The following is a 13,473-nucleotide window of genomic DNA, read 5'->3' on the forward strand; positions in this document are numbered from 1 at the left end:
ATCTTCCAGCAGTTGATCACCACGTCGCTGGCACGCAGTTGGCAGCTTCAAGAGGTCTGCGTCGACTGTTGTAGTAGACGCGTCAGACCGTATCTAGAAGCAGTAGAAATGGTAAGAAATGAGTGGGTTGAGCCTAGTCTAATGTGACGGATCCAATTCCAGGCAATAGAGCAGTTTCTTATCACTAGGAGCGATCTAAATTACAAGAGACTAGGCTGGGAGGAGAGGAGAAGAAGGAAGGGAGCCAGGTCGCTAGCGAGGCGATTTATGCAAGTATTCTGCCGTACCTATACCTCACCGCTTTTCTCACCGCTCACGTGACGACAGGCAAGTTGAATCGTCACAATAAGGTTCTGTTACACGCTGGGCTGACCTAAGTCACAGATACTTAACGTTGGAGGTTAGGGAAGGTTCACAGATCCAATCCAGGATCTCACACGGGCGAGTAGTCTCAAGGTGGTGGATGGCACAAATAATAATGGTAGCAATTCGGGGTCTTTCAATGAAAAGAGAACACAAGTGACTAGGTCAGGGCAACGCCTACTAAAGCTATACCACAAGGTATACCAATAGTAGTAAGATGTCTTACTGACCCTCCAAGTAAGTATCTTAGTAACTTGTTGTCATTGAGCGCAAGATAAAAAAGACTAGATACATGAGGTTAAGCTCTCTTTTATAACTCCTGCTTTAGTCCTTTATTCCTCTTTTTCCTTCAGTCCTTGTTGGACCTTCCTTCCACAGTCCTTGTTAGACTTTCCTTCTTATCTTATCAATGGACCGTGACCTCGTGTGCCTTAATCTTCAGCCTTGCGGTCCTGCACTGCTGTGTTGGACAGCTCTTCGTTTTACAGGTTCTTTTAATAGGTTTAGTAGCTCTACTATATTATAATTATTTAGAGTAAGTATTATATTAGGTAGAATTATTCCTAATTATTCTATTTAAAGGAGTAGAAGATCTAGAGGTAGGCTTTAATATTCATCATATAGGATAGCTAGTCATATAACTACAAGCTGGAGGGCAGGAAGCTGGAATATCTACATAATATCATAGTAGGTAAGAAGGTTCCTATTAATAAGTAAGGAGTAGTAGTAATTAATATTCTACATTCTGGCATAGTTATATTGAATATTAAGTAATATCTTATAAATAGGGATATCTTTTTATAGGGTAGTATAAGATAATAAATTATTCTTTTTTCTTATAATCTCTCTCTTCCTCTTCTAGTAATATATACTACTATTAGAAAGCTAACATGTAGTAATATTTTAACAAGAATAGGGTATAATAGTGATTATTTTGACATGTCATATATACAGCAAATCTTGTAGGTTATGAGACTATTTGCCATGCAATTCTGAATGGCTCAAACGTCCGCAGAACAGCATTGGAATGATCACCCGCAGGTGAAGACCGGCGGAGTGAATTGGGAACGGTGCGCAAAGATGCAGAGGATGAAGCTGTATGACCAACTCTTTTATCCGTACAATGCGACCCAAGGTTGAACCGAATCCAGAATTCTGACTGAGTTCATGATGAGCGTCTGAGAAGAGATAACGGGGGAAGCATTTTATTTCTTGTTTTCTTCTATGGCATATATTCCAAGGCAATCATACCCACACAAGCAAACAGTTAACCCAAGACAAGGAAGAAGATGGAAGCTGGTCGACCATCTATGAGTCATGATTTGGGTATAGATAATTGTCCACCTAGATTTGTACATATCACCATCTTGTATCATTATCATTTACTTCTAGTTCAGTCAGATCATCATCATTTATTTATTTAGTTAGAACAAGTCGTAAGGGTTGAATATTTAATTATGAGAGAGAATCCTTTGAGGATGTAGATGTCGCAGATTACAACAGTGCCTACGAAAAGAAAGGAAAAGACCGCGTAGAGTGCCTTCCAAAACAGGAACTCGCGTCGCGCTACCGGATGCCTGGGAGGTTCCTTCCAAGAAGGGAAGGATTCGCTTTCCGCAGGTCCTTCCCTCGCTGCATCATTCCTCTCCCGTCCCTTCTCTGCGCTATTTTTCTTCTCTCCCTCTTTCTGCTTCCTCTCTTCCCGCCACATTCTCCACGTGTTGTGCGAGCAGATCATGCTTCACCGCCGCCACTTTCCCAAGGACTTCGGCTTCACCCGGCACGGCCGCATCCTCCCCGTCAAAGACCACGGCAATCTCCTCCAGAGAGTATCCCCGCGTCTCCGGATAGGCCAGCCAGACCGTCAACAAGATCACTACGAGCAGGCAGATATACAGAATATAATACTTCCATGCGATCGAGGCCAGGGCTATGGGATTCACAAACTGGTTGAACAGCAGCGCGAGAAAGGTGCAGGTGGAGGTGAGCGCCAGACCCTTGGCCCGCAGCGAGTAATTCCAGATCTCCGCCGGGTAGGCGATTACCAAGGGGGTGAAGGCCAGGTCGTAACCGCCGTAGTAGATGAACAAGAAGGGGATGACACTGGTGCCCACGCTGCTCAGGTGAGTCGTCGCAAAGCTGCCCGACAGGCCCGTGATGATGATATAGCTGACCAGCATGATGCCTGTGGATAGGAAGAAGAGGGTCCGACGCCCAGCAAAGTCGACGGCCATCGATCCACACACGGCCATGATCAGATTCCACACTTGGAGGAAGCCGTTGATCAGCGTTTGCTGCGTCACAGACGTGATTCCGATCGTATCGAGGATCAGAGTGAGATAGTAGGACACGACACCGCTGTTCAGTTTGTCAGTCGACCAGTCACGCAGCCCAGAATCCATTCCTGCGAGAGACTTACACTCCGTTCCACTGAGCAAAGATGCCCAAGCTGACGCTGATAAAGAATCGGTGACGGTTCCCCTTGGTCTTGAGCATATCGATCCAGTGAGTCGAATTCTGCGCCTCGCGCTCCATGGCAATCGATTTGGCGATCTCCTCCATCTGAAAGGTGACCAGCGGGTCGAACTCGTCTCCGCCGGAGTGATATTTGACCAGGAATTCTCTCGCTTCGCGGTGTCGATCCTGGCTGATGAGCCAACGGGGGGACTCGGGGGAGAGGAGAGCGCATGGCAGCGCGAGAACGGGAAACCCGATCTGCAACAATGACGGGATTCTCCAGGCCCACGAGGAATTGATGTTTCGGCAGCCATACGTGAGCCACGCCGCCAGCGTGGAGCCGACATAGAACTGGCAGTTGTACATGGCCGAGAGCTTGGACCGGTGCGTCGGATAGGCAATCTCGGTGATCAGGATCATGGCGGCTTGGAACCAGGCGCCGGCGTGGCCCATGAACAGACGAGACACAATGAACATGGCTGGGTTGCGCGCACCCACTTGCAGTCCCACCCCCAGGGTGATGAAGATGTAGCCGATCCAGATGCATGGCTTGCGTCCGTAGCGATTGGCGGCCCATGCTTGGAGCGGCAATCCCAGGATCGCCCCCAAGGACTGGATGGCGCTGATGAACCCCAGCCAGGCCCCCTCGGGGTGGTCCATAAAGACTTTCCACTGCGTCAGGGACTGCAGCCCGTTCATCAACGACGTGTCATAGCCGACCGTGCTGGAATACAGCAGCAGAGCCGCGATGAAGCCGTTCAGCTTCAACAGATGCGGCGTCTTCCACCACGCCCGTCGGTCCGCTGGGAGAACCTGTCGAGAGTCAGCTTGAGGCCAGCAAACTGAGTCTTTGGGATCTTTGGTATGTGCCTGGGAATCAGCCCTCAGAAGGTCGTGAAAGAAGACTTACCCGAGCAAGGTCATCTCCCACGACGTTGTTTTTGCGTTCTTTCGTCATGACATACAAAAGACGATGTGAGCAGATCTTGAGAGCGTTCGATCGACTGGCAACCTGTCGGAAGGGGGCAATCATCCAACTCGGAGGGTTGATGACGGGTTTTGTATCCGCATCCGCAAAGTCCGGGGTAGTGGTCCAGAACCAACCCCGGATTCTCTACAATGGACATCTAGCGGGGAAATAATGAGACCGGTCCATACTTAGTTTGAACGGCAATGGGGACGAGGAGTTGTCCATCACCCGAAGTTCTGCCGGCGTGGACCAGCCCTTACAGATCCGGTAGTGGAACAGCCACCACAACCGCCATCCTCATCGATGTCGGGACTAGAATCCAGAACAGTTTGGCTTCTCAATTACTCGAAGCTGGGCTGGCAGAACAGATGGAGAATCTTTACCGAGGGCCTTTCCGGAAAACGTCCTGGATGATCGTCTCCGCAGCACTCGGCTGCCGATCTGATTGGGCGATCGACCGAAGGGGGATGTGGAGAAGTTGTTCGGGGAGTAACGGAGATCAGAGAGGATTCGAGCATTCTTTCTAGAGCTTTATCGCGGGTAACTACATTTTTTCACTCAGTCAGTCCGATCTTGCGGGAAATGCGCCCCTCCTCTCTTCCGGATGCCATCCATCAGCGCCATCACCCGCCTCGTCTCTCCCCAGGGCATCACCGCATTCTCCACCCTCCCCGCGGCGATGTCCTGCGCGACTGCGTCGGCTTCGTAGAAGAATCCTTTGCCGATGTGCGGGAAGCGGTACACCTTGGGCTGCGCAGTAGGATCTCGGGGAATGACGGTGAACTGGCTGGGCGCCGATGCGGCGACTCCCTCGATCGTGATCGTTCCTTCTGATCCCTCAATGCGGGCAAACACAGACTCCGTCTTGACGCGCAGCGTCGAGGTGAGGATCCCCTGACGTCCGGTCTGTGGGTAGTAGAGGATGACGGCCGTTGCGATGTCGATGTCGTCGCTGATGCTCTGGGCCGAAAAGACCTGTGGGGTCGAAGCCTCGCCCGCGATGCGGTCGTCCAGGACAAGTAATCCCCATGTGAGCGAGTAGATCCCGATGTCGAGGAGGGATCCGGCGCCCAGCTCCGGGTTCTTGAGACGGGAAGTGGCCGGGAGATTCGCAACGTCGATCGGGAGGCCAAAGTCGCAGAAGATCCGGTGAACGTCACCGATGACCTTCTCATGGTGGATCAGTTCGAGAAGGTGCTGGACCAGGGGCATGAATCGGGTCCAGACAGCTGTATAGCCGAGTTAGTCGCTGAGGACCGGGAGAAGGAAAGCCAGACTCACCTTCCATCACGAAGACGCCTTTGGTTCGAGCGGCCTCGAAGACTTCGTCGGCCTCGCGACAGTTCAACGTGAACGGCTTCTCACAGAGAACGTGTTTACCGTGGGCGACGGCCTTCAGGCACGCTTCCTTGTGAAAGGCATGGGGCGTGCCGATGTACACAATGTCCACCAAGGGATCCGCGTAGACGGCATCGTAGGACCCATAGACAGAGGCGTTGGTCCCCGGGGCATGCCTCTGCGCAAATGCCTTTGCCTTTGCCTCCGACGACGCACCGATGGCTTGGATGATGTGAGTTGCCTTTGCATCGTCCCGTTGGAGAAGCAGATCCGCGACAAACCAGGATGAGATGAGGCCGGTGCCTGGCAATCCAATGTCAGAAGATGGCCCGGTAACAGGGCGATGAACTTACCAATGATGCCCCATCTGAGAGTCGGTCGCTCCATGCTGAATGATGGCGGGTGGTGAACGGAAGGATTCTGAAGCCTACAAGGGCGAGGAGGGAGAGAAAGAGAATCGGAAGAGTGGGCAGCGACCCTGCTTATATATCTATTCGGGACGAATCCGGCACTAAAGGAGTGACGGGGAGAATGTGTTTACTGGGAATAACTCTACTGAATTAGGTCGTTTCTCTGTATGACTTGGCCTGCTACTCGATCACCGTGGAATTCTTTCATCTACGCTCATCTATTGGATGCTGCCGCTCGCACCAGCATGCGGAAAATCTCCAGATCTTTCTTTGCGTCCTCGGCCGTCGTCTTGACGGGCTTGCCGTCCACGACCATGGCGTAGAGCTCCTTCATCTCCAGGGTGTATGGATCTTCGTACGTCCGGCGGAACATGCTCTCCTTGTAGACCCCGTCCACATTCTCGTGCACATGCATGGTCACCGGTAATCCTTTGATGTAGGGCGTGTCATACTGGACGCGGACCATCTTGGTAGCACTGTACACTTCGAGGTGGGCATCGAAGCGCGGCACCGAGTGCAGGCCCGACTCGTACGTGACGGTGAAGGAAGGATATCGGAGAATGGCGCTGCATGGTCGTCAGCAAAGGATGGGATGGGATGCGCATCCTATCGCGTTTTGCGTACCTCCAAAAGGGCGGCTTTAACCATGCGCCCACGACGCCTGTGGGCATCCCCAGGACCTCCCGTATTAGGCTCAGATCGTGGGATCCCAGCCCGCCCAGGGCCCTCCAGATGCGAGCCGGAACCACATCCGAGGGGCTGACGCCGGCCTCCTTCTCCATCCCTTGGTGGACTATGTCTGCTGCCCGGGCATCCCTGTCCTGGAGGTCGGCCTCAGTGAGATCCGTGGCCCGTTTGGGAAACGTCCCCGATTGACTGACAAAGGCCGCGTTGGGCCCGACGATATCTAGACCGGCAGACGTCAGCGATCTGCTTGTTGTCTGGTCGGAGGAGACGCACCTCTCACGCGAGCATATAGGATCTGGTCCATGCCGCCGATTTCGCGAATGGCATCTTGCAAGACCGATGCATACCGCCGCATGTAGCCGACCATGACGCGGCCCCGAGATGCCCGTTCGGCCTCGATGATGGCGTCGGCGTCTCGGTCGTTCAGGGCCATGGGCTTCTCGATGAAGACGTGTTTGTCGTGGCGGAGGGCCAGGATGGCGTGCGCCGCATGGTACTCATCGCTGTTGACCACCAAGACGACATCGACGGTCGGCGACGCGCACAGCTCTTCCGGGTTGGTCGTGGTCGTCACGTCGCCCGCGACTTTGCTCTTGCAGTGCGCCAGGGCGGCCTGGGAGATATCGCACAGATAGGTGATCTGGAAGTAGTCCGACAGGAAGCCCAGCGTGGGAATGTGCACCACTTGGGCCACCTCGCCGCATCCGATGATGCCTACGCAGACAATGCGCGGCGTTGGAGACTCTGCACTCATCTTGGTCGCCCTCGTTTACCAGCAGAGGGACTGACAGGAAGGTCGAGAACATGGACGACCAGCAACAAATAGCAGACTCGATGAGATCAGGCGTCTCATATAATCTTTGCCGTCGGATCGGCCTCCTGATCTGGGATTAATGTATGTACAAGTCTGTACGAATAATTTGAATAATTTGATGTAAGGTCGATACAACGACGTCGAAGGCCAAAGCCAAGCAGCGCACAGATCGGAGGACTGTGGGCGCAGATCGCGGACCCGATCTATATCTTTTTGCCTTTGACCTTTCGGACAAAAGTCAAGACCCTATCGAGATCCCCACTCGGTTTCTATTTCCCCGCAGGAATGGCCGACTTGCGCCAATTAAGCCAATAACATTTCTCACCGAGAGGATCTGTTGTATGCAGTGGATTTACGGGCGTCTCTCTAGGTAGCGTTGAATTCCCGTATCGAAATTTCGCCACGTGCTGTTATCGGCATGAAGCTGGTTGAAAAATCGAAGAGATTCCGTTGGTACCCCCCCCCCCCCCCCAATCTTGTATAGGAAATTATCGATTGTATTAGCATATCCGGAATCTTGTCTTGGAATCTCTACAGAAGAGAAATTATCCTGAATTTCCTTGCTCGTCATGGGGAGTAGGGACTCTTCATCTGTTGTAGGGTTCAGAAAGGCTAATTTTCGTGCAGATAGGTTATTGCCATTGGAATATTGATTCTAAGCTTTGTTAGGGTTGGTTATAGAAAAGCATGGATCGAGTCTTTTCGTTGGGGATTCTGTGGGGTAACCGGATGATCTACCGCCGTACTTAAAGTCCCCTTCCCCCGACACTCCCCGTCCGGACTCCCACTCGCATCTTCATCAGCTCCATCGTCAGTCTGGCCATGTCGGCAACGGGCTCGGAATCGCTGCAGCCGCCTGCTCGCGCAAAGAGGCCTGTCACTCATGGCATGTCGTATCCCCGGAAGCGCGCCGTGTCGGCCTGCCAGCTGTGCCGGCGCCGCAAGACCAAGTGCGACAACGTGCGGCCCACGTGCGGCTTCTGCGCCAGCATTGGCGCGACGTGCGTCTATCAGGCCTCTCATACGGATTATTCCTCGTGAGCGATCTCCTCCCCGTCGATGTCTGCGTCGAGCTGACCGATTGCCCTAGATTCGACCCCGCCAGCCTGGTCCTGCTGGAGCGGATCAACCACGTCGTGGCGCTCCTGGAGAGCGGCCGCGCTGCCCGTCCGGAGCCAGCGACCTTGCCCGACCAGCACACCACGGCAGACATCCTGCCAGACGCGCTGGAGATCCCCGCTCGATGCAATCTCTCGTGCCGCGTCCTGAAGTGGCCCATCCTCCAAGACTGCGGGTTCGATCCGGACGCCCTGGACTCGTTGTTTGCATTGGAGCCGGAGACTGCGCCACCGGGTCTCGAGCGATCCCAAGGCGTCGTGGAGGAGGATATCCCCGCCCACGTCCGGCGGTTCCTGACCAACGTCCACACCAAAAATCCCGTCGTCGATCACCGCCAGTTGACCCGGGATGCCCGCCACATCGCCGAACACGGGCTCTCGTGGAACGCGCCCACCTGCATCGTGGTACGTGCGCAGCAGTCCTCATCGGATCGTGTCAGGAGACTCGCTGACCAGGCCCCCCAGCTGCTGGCATGTGCGCTCGGCATTCTCTCGCAACCCTTCCGCCGGACGACGGTGTCGCAGCCGCGGGAACCGACGGCGGATCGTGCCCTGGCCGATGCGTACTATGCGGCAGCCCGCAAACGCATCGGCCTGCTGGACCCGTCCTCGCTGTCGTACCTGCAGGCGCGCTTCCTGTCGGGCGTCTATGAAATGTACACGCTCCGCCCCTTGGACGCATGGCATTCGTTCCACTCCGCATGCAGCGCCATGCAGCTGTATCTGCAGAAAAGGGCACCAGGAAACGATGAGATCCGGGATCTAGAGCAGCGCGTGTATTGGTCCTGTTTGAAATCCGAATGGTGGGCCCATCGTCCTCCGTCCTGCTGGCTGAGGCACTGACTCTTGTGTCTAGTGAACTCCGCACCGAAATCAACCTCGCGTCGTCGAGGATCGCGGAACTGCGCTTCACCGAAGAGTTCCCCACGCCCCCCGTCGAGTCCGTCGAGACACCGGAGGAATTCCCGCTCGAGGAGAGCTGGTACTACTACCTGACCGAGATCTCCCAGCGGCACATCCTGGACCGCATCATGAACGCCTTCTACGCCGAGGAAGACGACCGTCGATGGCTCGACGCGTCCCCCGAGGCCATGGTCCGGATGGCGTCGGAACTGGAGCGCCAGCACGTCCTGGCCTTGGCCAATCTGCCCAGCTGGCTGCGATACGACGAGGGCCAGCCGGAAGACTGCGAACTGCCGTTTTTCCTCCACTGTCGCATCTTCTACGTGCAGGAATGCCTGTTCCGGCCGTTCCTGTTCCGCGTCATCCATTCCCCAGTCCCTCAGCCGCCCGCCATCCAGGACTTCGCCCAGCGCTGTGTCGAAGCATCCTACAACAACGCCCGGTGCGTCACGCTGCAGCACCGCCATCACGGCAGCTGGTTCATGGGCCGCGCGGCCTTCCGCTGCGGCCTGTCCCTCCTGGCGGCCGCGCACAGCGGCAAGGTCGAGATGCCCCCAGACTGGCGACAGTGTGTGGAGACCGCCCTGGTGACGACGGAATTCTGGGGCGAGGAAGCCGTTGATCTCCGCAAGCTGGGCCGGATCTTCCGGACCATCTACGAGCGACTATCCAAGAACGTGGATTGATTGTTTTCTATACAAACGCTCTACTCTTACAGCCCCCGCCAGATCTCGGTTTTCTCCAGCGTGATCCTCCCCGTCAGGGCAATCCGGTCACTCGATGTGCCCACCAAGACGTCGTACTCGCCTCTCTCCGAGACCCACGCGTTCTTCGTCTCGCTCCAGTAGCTGGTCGCATGCCGGTCCAGGCTCATGTGCACGGAGGTTGCTGCTCCGGCGGCCAAACGCACCTTGGCAAAGGCTTTCAGTTCCTTGACCGGACGCACCGTGGCTGGCCGGATAGGTGACACGTATAGCTGGACCACCTCGGCGCCATCTCGATCGCCCGTGTTCTGCACATCCACCTGGGCGCCGGACGGGTCGACTCGCAAGTTGGACAACGCAAAGGTCGTGTAGGACAGACCGTGGCTAGGAGATCATTCAGCAAATGTCGCTGGCTGGAGCAGAGTTTACTCACCCGAACGCGAACTGTGGTTCCCTCCCCATCTTCTCGTAGTACCGATATCCCACAAAAATGTCTTCTCCGTATAGCACCCTCCCATCGTCGGCGCCGAAATTCAAGAAGGTGGGATTGTCTCGCAGTTCCTTGGGGAACGTCATGGGCAATTTCCCGCTGGGGTTGACATGCCCGAAGATGACGTCCGCCACCGCATTGCCCAGCTCGTTGCCGCCATACCAGGCCTGCAGAATCGCCCGCGCCTGACCGGCCCACGGCATCGTCACGGGGGTGCCGGACTGGATGACGATGATGACGTTGGGGTTGGCGTCGAGCACTGCCCTGATCAGGCGGTCCGTGTGGCCTGGGAGGTCCATCGATGTGCGGTCGTACCCTTCGCTCTCGATCTCCTGCTGCAAGGACGTTAGCCCGCAATACCTCACCTGGTCGAGGGCACTTACGTTCAATCCCGCAAAGAGCACGACGTGCTGCTTGCTTCTTGCCAGGGCAACGGCCTCCTCGATCGCCTGCTCCGGATCCAAACGAGGACAGCCTCCCAGCCGGACGCCGCCGTTCGACAAGGTGGTCGCTCCCCGCCGGGGGAGAGTGGACGTGCGCCCGTTGCCCCATTCCAGGCGGATAGGATATGTCACGCCAGCCTGCAGCTCGATCCATCCTCGTTCCTCGACCGTGCCGCTGCCAAAGAACGACCCGCCGGGCCGTTGGCGCGTCGCGTTGTCCACGACGAGGGTGTCGCCGACGTAGAGCAGCGCTGTGCCGTGGCACGTGACGCCAAAGTCCCATGTCGCGGTGTGTTCGGGCGTGATGGTGCCTTCGACGGTGGCGTAGAAGATGTCGTTGGCGCCGGGGGGCCGGTAGTCCAGGAGCTGAAACGACGAGTCTGCCGTGTCCACTACTTCGAGAGCATCTCTCTTGTCTGCCGTGTGGGGTTGATTGTAGAAGGTCACGGTGACTCCCGGCTTGCCGTTGGTGTTCTTGATGAATGGTCCGAGGAGGGGTTGCAGCTGGTGACAGTACGGACCGGGGCAGTACGTGATGTCCTGGACGTGCGCGCGCAGCCCTTGCAGGGGCGTCACCACGTAGGACGGGCTCAACTGCGCAGAGCCGCCTAGACAGTTAGTCCGTTAGTCTCAAAGGAAGAGAAAAGAATGTGGTTGCGATGGATTACCTCCACAGTAGGCCGCTATATTGGCGTGAACGCCAATGACTCCGATGCTGTCCACGTCGCGCCATGGAAGCACCGCCTGCTCGTTTTTCAGCAAGACAATGCTTTCGGACGCCAGCCGGCGAAGAAGCTCCCGGTCCTCGGGGGTGTCTCGGGAGGTTTCCTCCTCGGACACCTCACACCGGTTTGCTTGCTGAACAAGCTGCAAGATCTGCCGAGCGCGCTGATCGACTGCGTCCATGGGGACGGCCCTGGCGGACAGCGCCGCCGTGAGAAGAGCGCCTCTCCATTGCGGGGGGCCGGGCATCTCGAGATCGAGTCCCGCAGTGATGGCCTCGGTGGTGGAATACGTTCCGTACCTAGCATTATACTATTGTCAACCGTTTCCAAAAGGGAGAAAAGAAAAAAATTCTTCTTTTCAGAAAGGGGGAGAGGGGAGGGGACTTCTTAGACTTCTTACCAGTCGCTGATCGTCGCTCCTTGAAACCCCCATTCCCCCCGCAGGATGCCCTGCAACAGCCCCGGATGCTGCGAGCACGGCGTCCCGTTGACCTTGTTGTACGCCGTCATGATCGCGTGCGGGTTTCCATGCGCCAGCGCCAGCTGGAACGGCTTCAGGTAGATCTCACGCAGCGCGCGATCCGTGACGATGGTCTCGAGCCCCCGCCGATGGTCCTCCTGGTCGTTGCAGACGAAGTGTTTCGGGACCGCGATGATGCCCTGGTCCTGGGCACCCCGGATGACTGCTGCGGCCAGCATGCCGGAGAGATGGGGGTCTTCGGCGAAGGACTCGAAGCCGCGACCGCCGAGGGGGGATCCTAGCAGGTTTTCTTTAGCATTCATTCATTCATCCATTCATTCTCTGGGTCATCCTTTTCCACGTACTTGGTATATTGATCGTCGGCCCCAACCAGATAGCCACCCCTTTCGCTTTAGCCTCCTTCCCGAGGAGCGTCCCAGCTTCGCGCACGAGGTCGACATCCCATGTCGCGCCCAGTCCCGTGCCACACGGTAGGCACGCCGCAGGGGCGCCGTTGAAGAAGCGTGTGCCTCGAACGCCATTGGGGCCGTCGGACATGCGGATCGATGGGACGTGCAGACGGGGGATGGGTGCGGTATGCCAGAAGTCGTGTCCTAGTAGACATGTCAGATTAGGCACTCGCACAGCAATACTTGCTTTAAACAAACATATCACAAAGGAAGAACTGTCTGTCATCAAACGAACCTGAAAGCAAGCTACATTTCTCCTCCAGGGTAGCCTTGTCGAGGACATCCTCGATGTCGAATGGGGGGTGTTGTTGCGGCATGGTAGATGTATTTCTATTCATTTATCATCCATTGAGTTAGTTAGCAACTTAGTCGGTCAGTCCGTCCGTCCGTCCGTCTAGTTTTTTTTTTTTTCTTTTCTTTTTCATACCAAAAATTGTAGGAAAAGATATCAAAGAGAGCGAAAAGGAAAAGAGGAAAGCTTTCTGCACTTGTGTATATACCTACCTACTTACCTACCTACCTACCAATGCAGAGACGAAGTCGTAGTTAGTCGGTATGATATTATTTTCCGTTCCCCGTAATATACCCAGGGCAAAGTACAATACAGTACATAAAATTTTTTTTGAACAGGTTAGAGTCTGCTAAGAGGGGATGTTTTTCTCCACCATAATTGGCGATCAATGACTTAGGGTTATGGTTGATACATACGGAGTACTCCGTGTGGAGTTACGCAGGTAGTTACATAATAGTTCGCTATTTGGGACTTCCCGGGGAGTATCGGGTATCGGGGAGCGGGTATCGGTGATCGGGTATCGGGGACGCCATCCATCCATCCCTTCGGACATATTAATTAGCCTGAAGGACCTAACATCTCCATTCTCAGATTATTTATTAAGACAATTCAACTAGGCCAAATCTACTTATTTATACGATCCTAAATCATCGCGGGAGCCCCCACGATATTTCTCTAGACTGTACTGGCTTGGCATTCTCCTATATCCACTTTCTGCCACTTCAGCCTGGCCAGCTTTGTTGCTGTACTTTCTAATTCATAGCACTATCTCATACTGCTGAGTTTTGTCTAAAACATGACTTGAGCAGCTTTTATTGAGACTACATAA

The 13,473-nt window shown here is 55.1% G+C and overlaps 5 protein-coding genes across 5 annotated transcripts; 1 reads left to right on the plus strand and 4 right to left on the minus strand.

Annotated features, from left to right (window-relative positions):
* Positions 1 to 2,027: 2,027 nt before the first annotated feature.
* Positions 2,028 to 3,778, minus strand: T310_5894 (MFS sugar transporter; the record flags this gene model as incomplete). The annotated part of the gene is made up of 3 exons (XM_013471254.1): positions 2,028 to 2,721; positions 2,783 to 3,633; positions 3,731 to 3,778. 3 exons carry the CDS (start codon positions 3,776 to 3,778, stop codon positions 2,028 to 2,030), a joined length of 1,593 nt encoding a protein of 530 aa, XP_013326708.1.
* A 570-nt stretch (positions 3,779 to 4,348) lies between these two features.
* On the minus strand, positions 4,349 to 5,515 carry T310_5895 (uncharacterized protein; the record flags this gene model as incomplete). Its single annotated transcript, XM_013471255.1, has 3 exons — positions 4,349 to 5,019; positions 5,072 to 5,431; positions 5,482 to 5,515. 3 exons carry the CDS (start codon positions 5,513 to 5,515, stop codon positions 4,349 to 4,351), a joined length of 1,065 nt encoding a protein of 354 aa, XP_013326709.1.
* A 237-nt stretch (positions 5,516 to 5,752) lies between these two features.
* On the minus strand, positions 5,753 to 6,979 carry T310_5896 (NAD binding Rossmann fold oxidoreductase; the record flags this gene model as incomplete). The annotated part of the gene is made up of 3 exons (XM_013471256.1): positions 5,753 to 6,104; positions 6,163 to 6,445; positions 6,499 to 6,979. The coding sequence occupies 3 exons, from the start codon at positions 6,977 to 6,979 to the stop codon at positions 5,753 to 5,755; spliced, it is 1,116 nt and encodes a 371-aa protein (XP_013326710.1).
* Positions 6,980 to 7,861: 882 nt separating this feature from the next.
* On the plus strand, positions 7,862 to 9,746 carry T310_5897 (clr-1; the record flags this gene model as incomplete). Its single annotated transcript, XM_013471257.1, has 3 exons — positions 7,862 to 8,076; positions 8,130 to 8,960; positions 9,014 to 9,746. The coding sequence occupies 3 exons, from the start codon at positions 7,862 to 7,864 to the stop codon at positions 9,744 to 9,746; spliced, it is 1,779 nt and encodes a 592-aa protein (XP_013326711.1).
* Positions 9,747 to 9,772: 26 nt separating this feature from the next.
* On the minus strand, positions 9,773 to 12,669 carry T310_5898 (beta-glucosidase; the record flags this gene model as incomplete). The annotated part of the gene is made up of 7 exons (XM_013471258.1): positions 9,773 to 10,148; positions 10,198 to 10,589; positions 10,638 to 11,305; positions 11,366 to 11,721; positions 11,823 to 12,192; positions 12,248 to 12,496; positions 12,588 to 12,669. The coding sequence occupies 7 exons, from the start codon at positions 12,667 to 12,669 to the stop codon at positions 9,773 to 9,775; spliced, it is 2,493 nt and encodes an 830-aa protein (XP_013326712.1).
* Positions 12,670 to 13,473: the final 804 nt, after the last annotated feature.

This window comes from Rasamsonia emersonii, assembly GCF_000968595.1.
Source record: "Rasamsonia emersonii CBS 393.64 chromosome Unknown ctg1118621760341, whole genome shotgun sequence".
NCBI lineage: Eukaryota > Fungi > Ascomycota > Eurotiomycetes > Eurotiales > Trichocomaceae > Rasamsonia > Rasamsonia emersonii.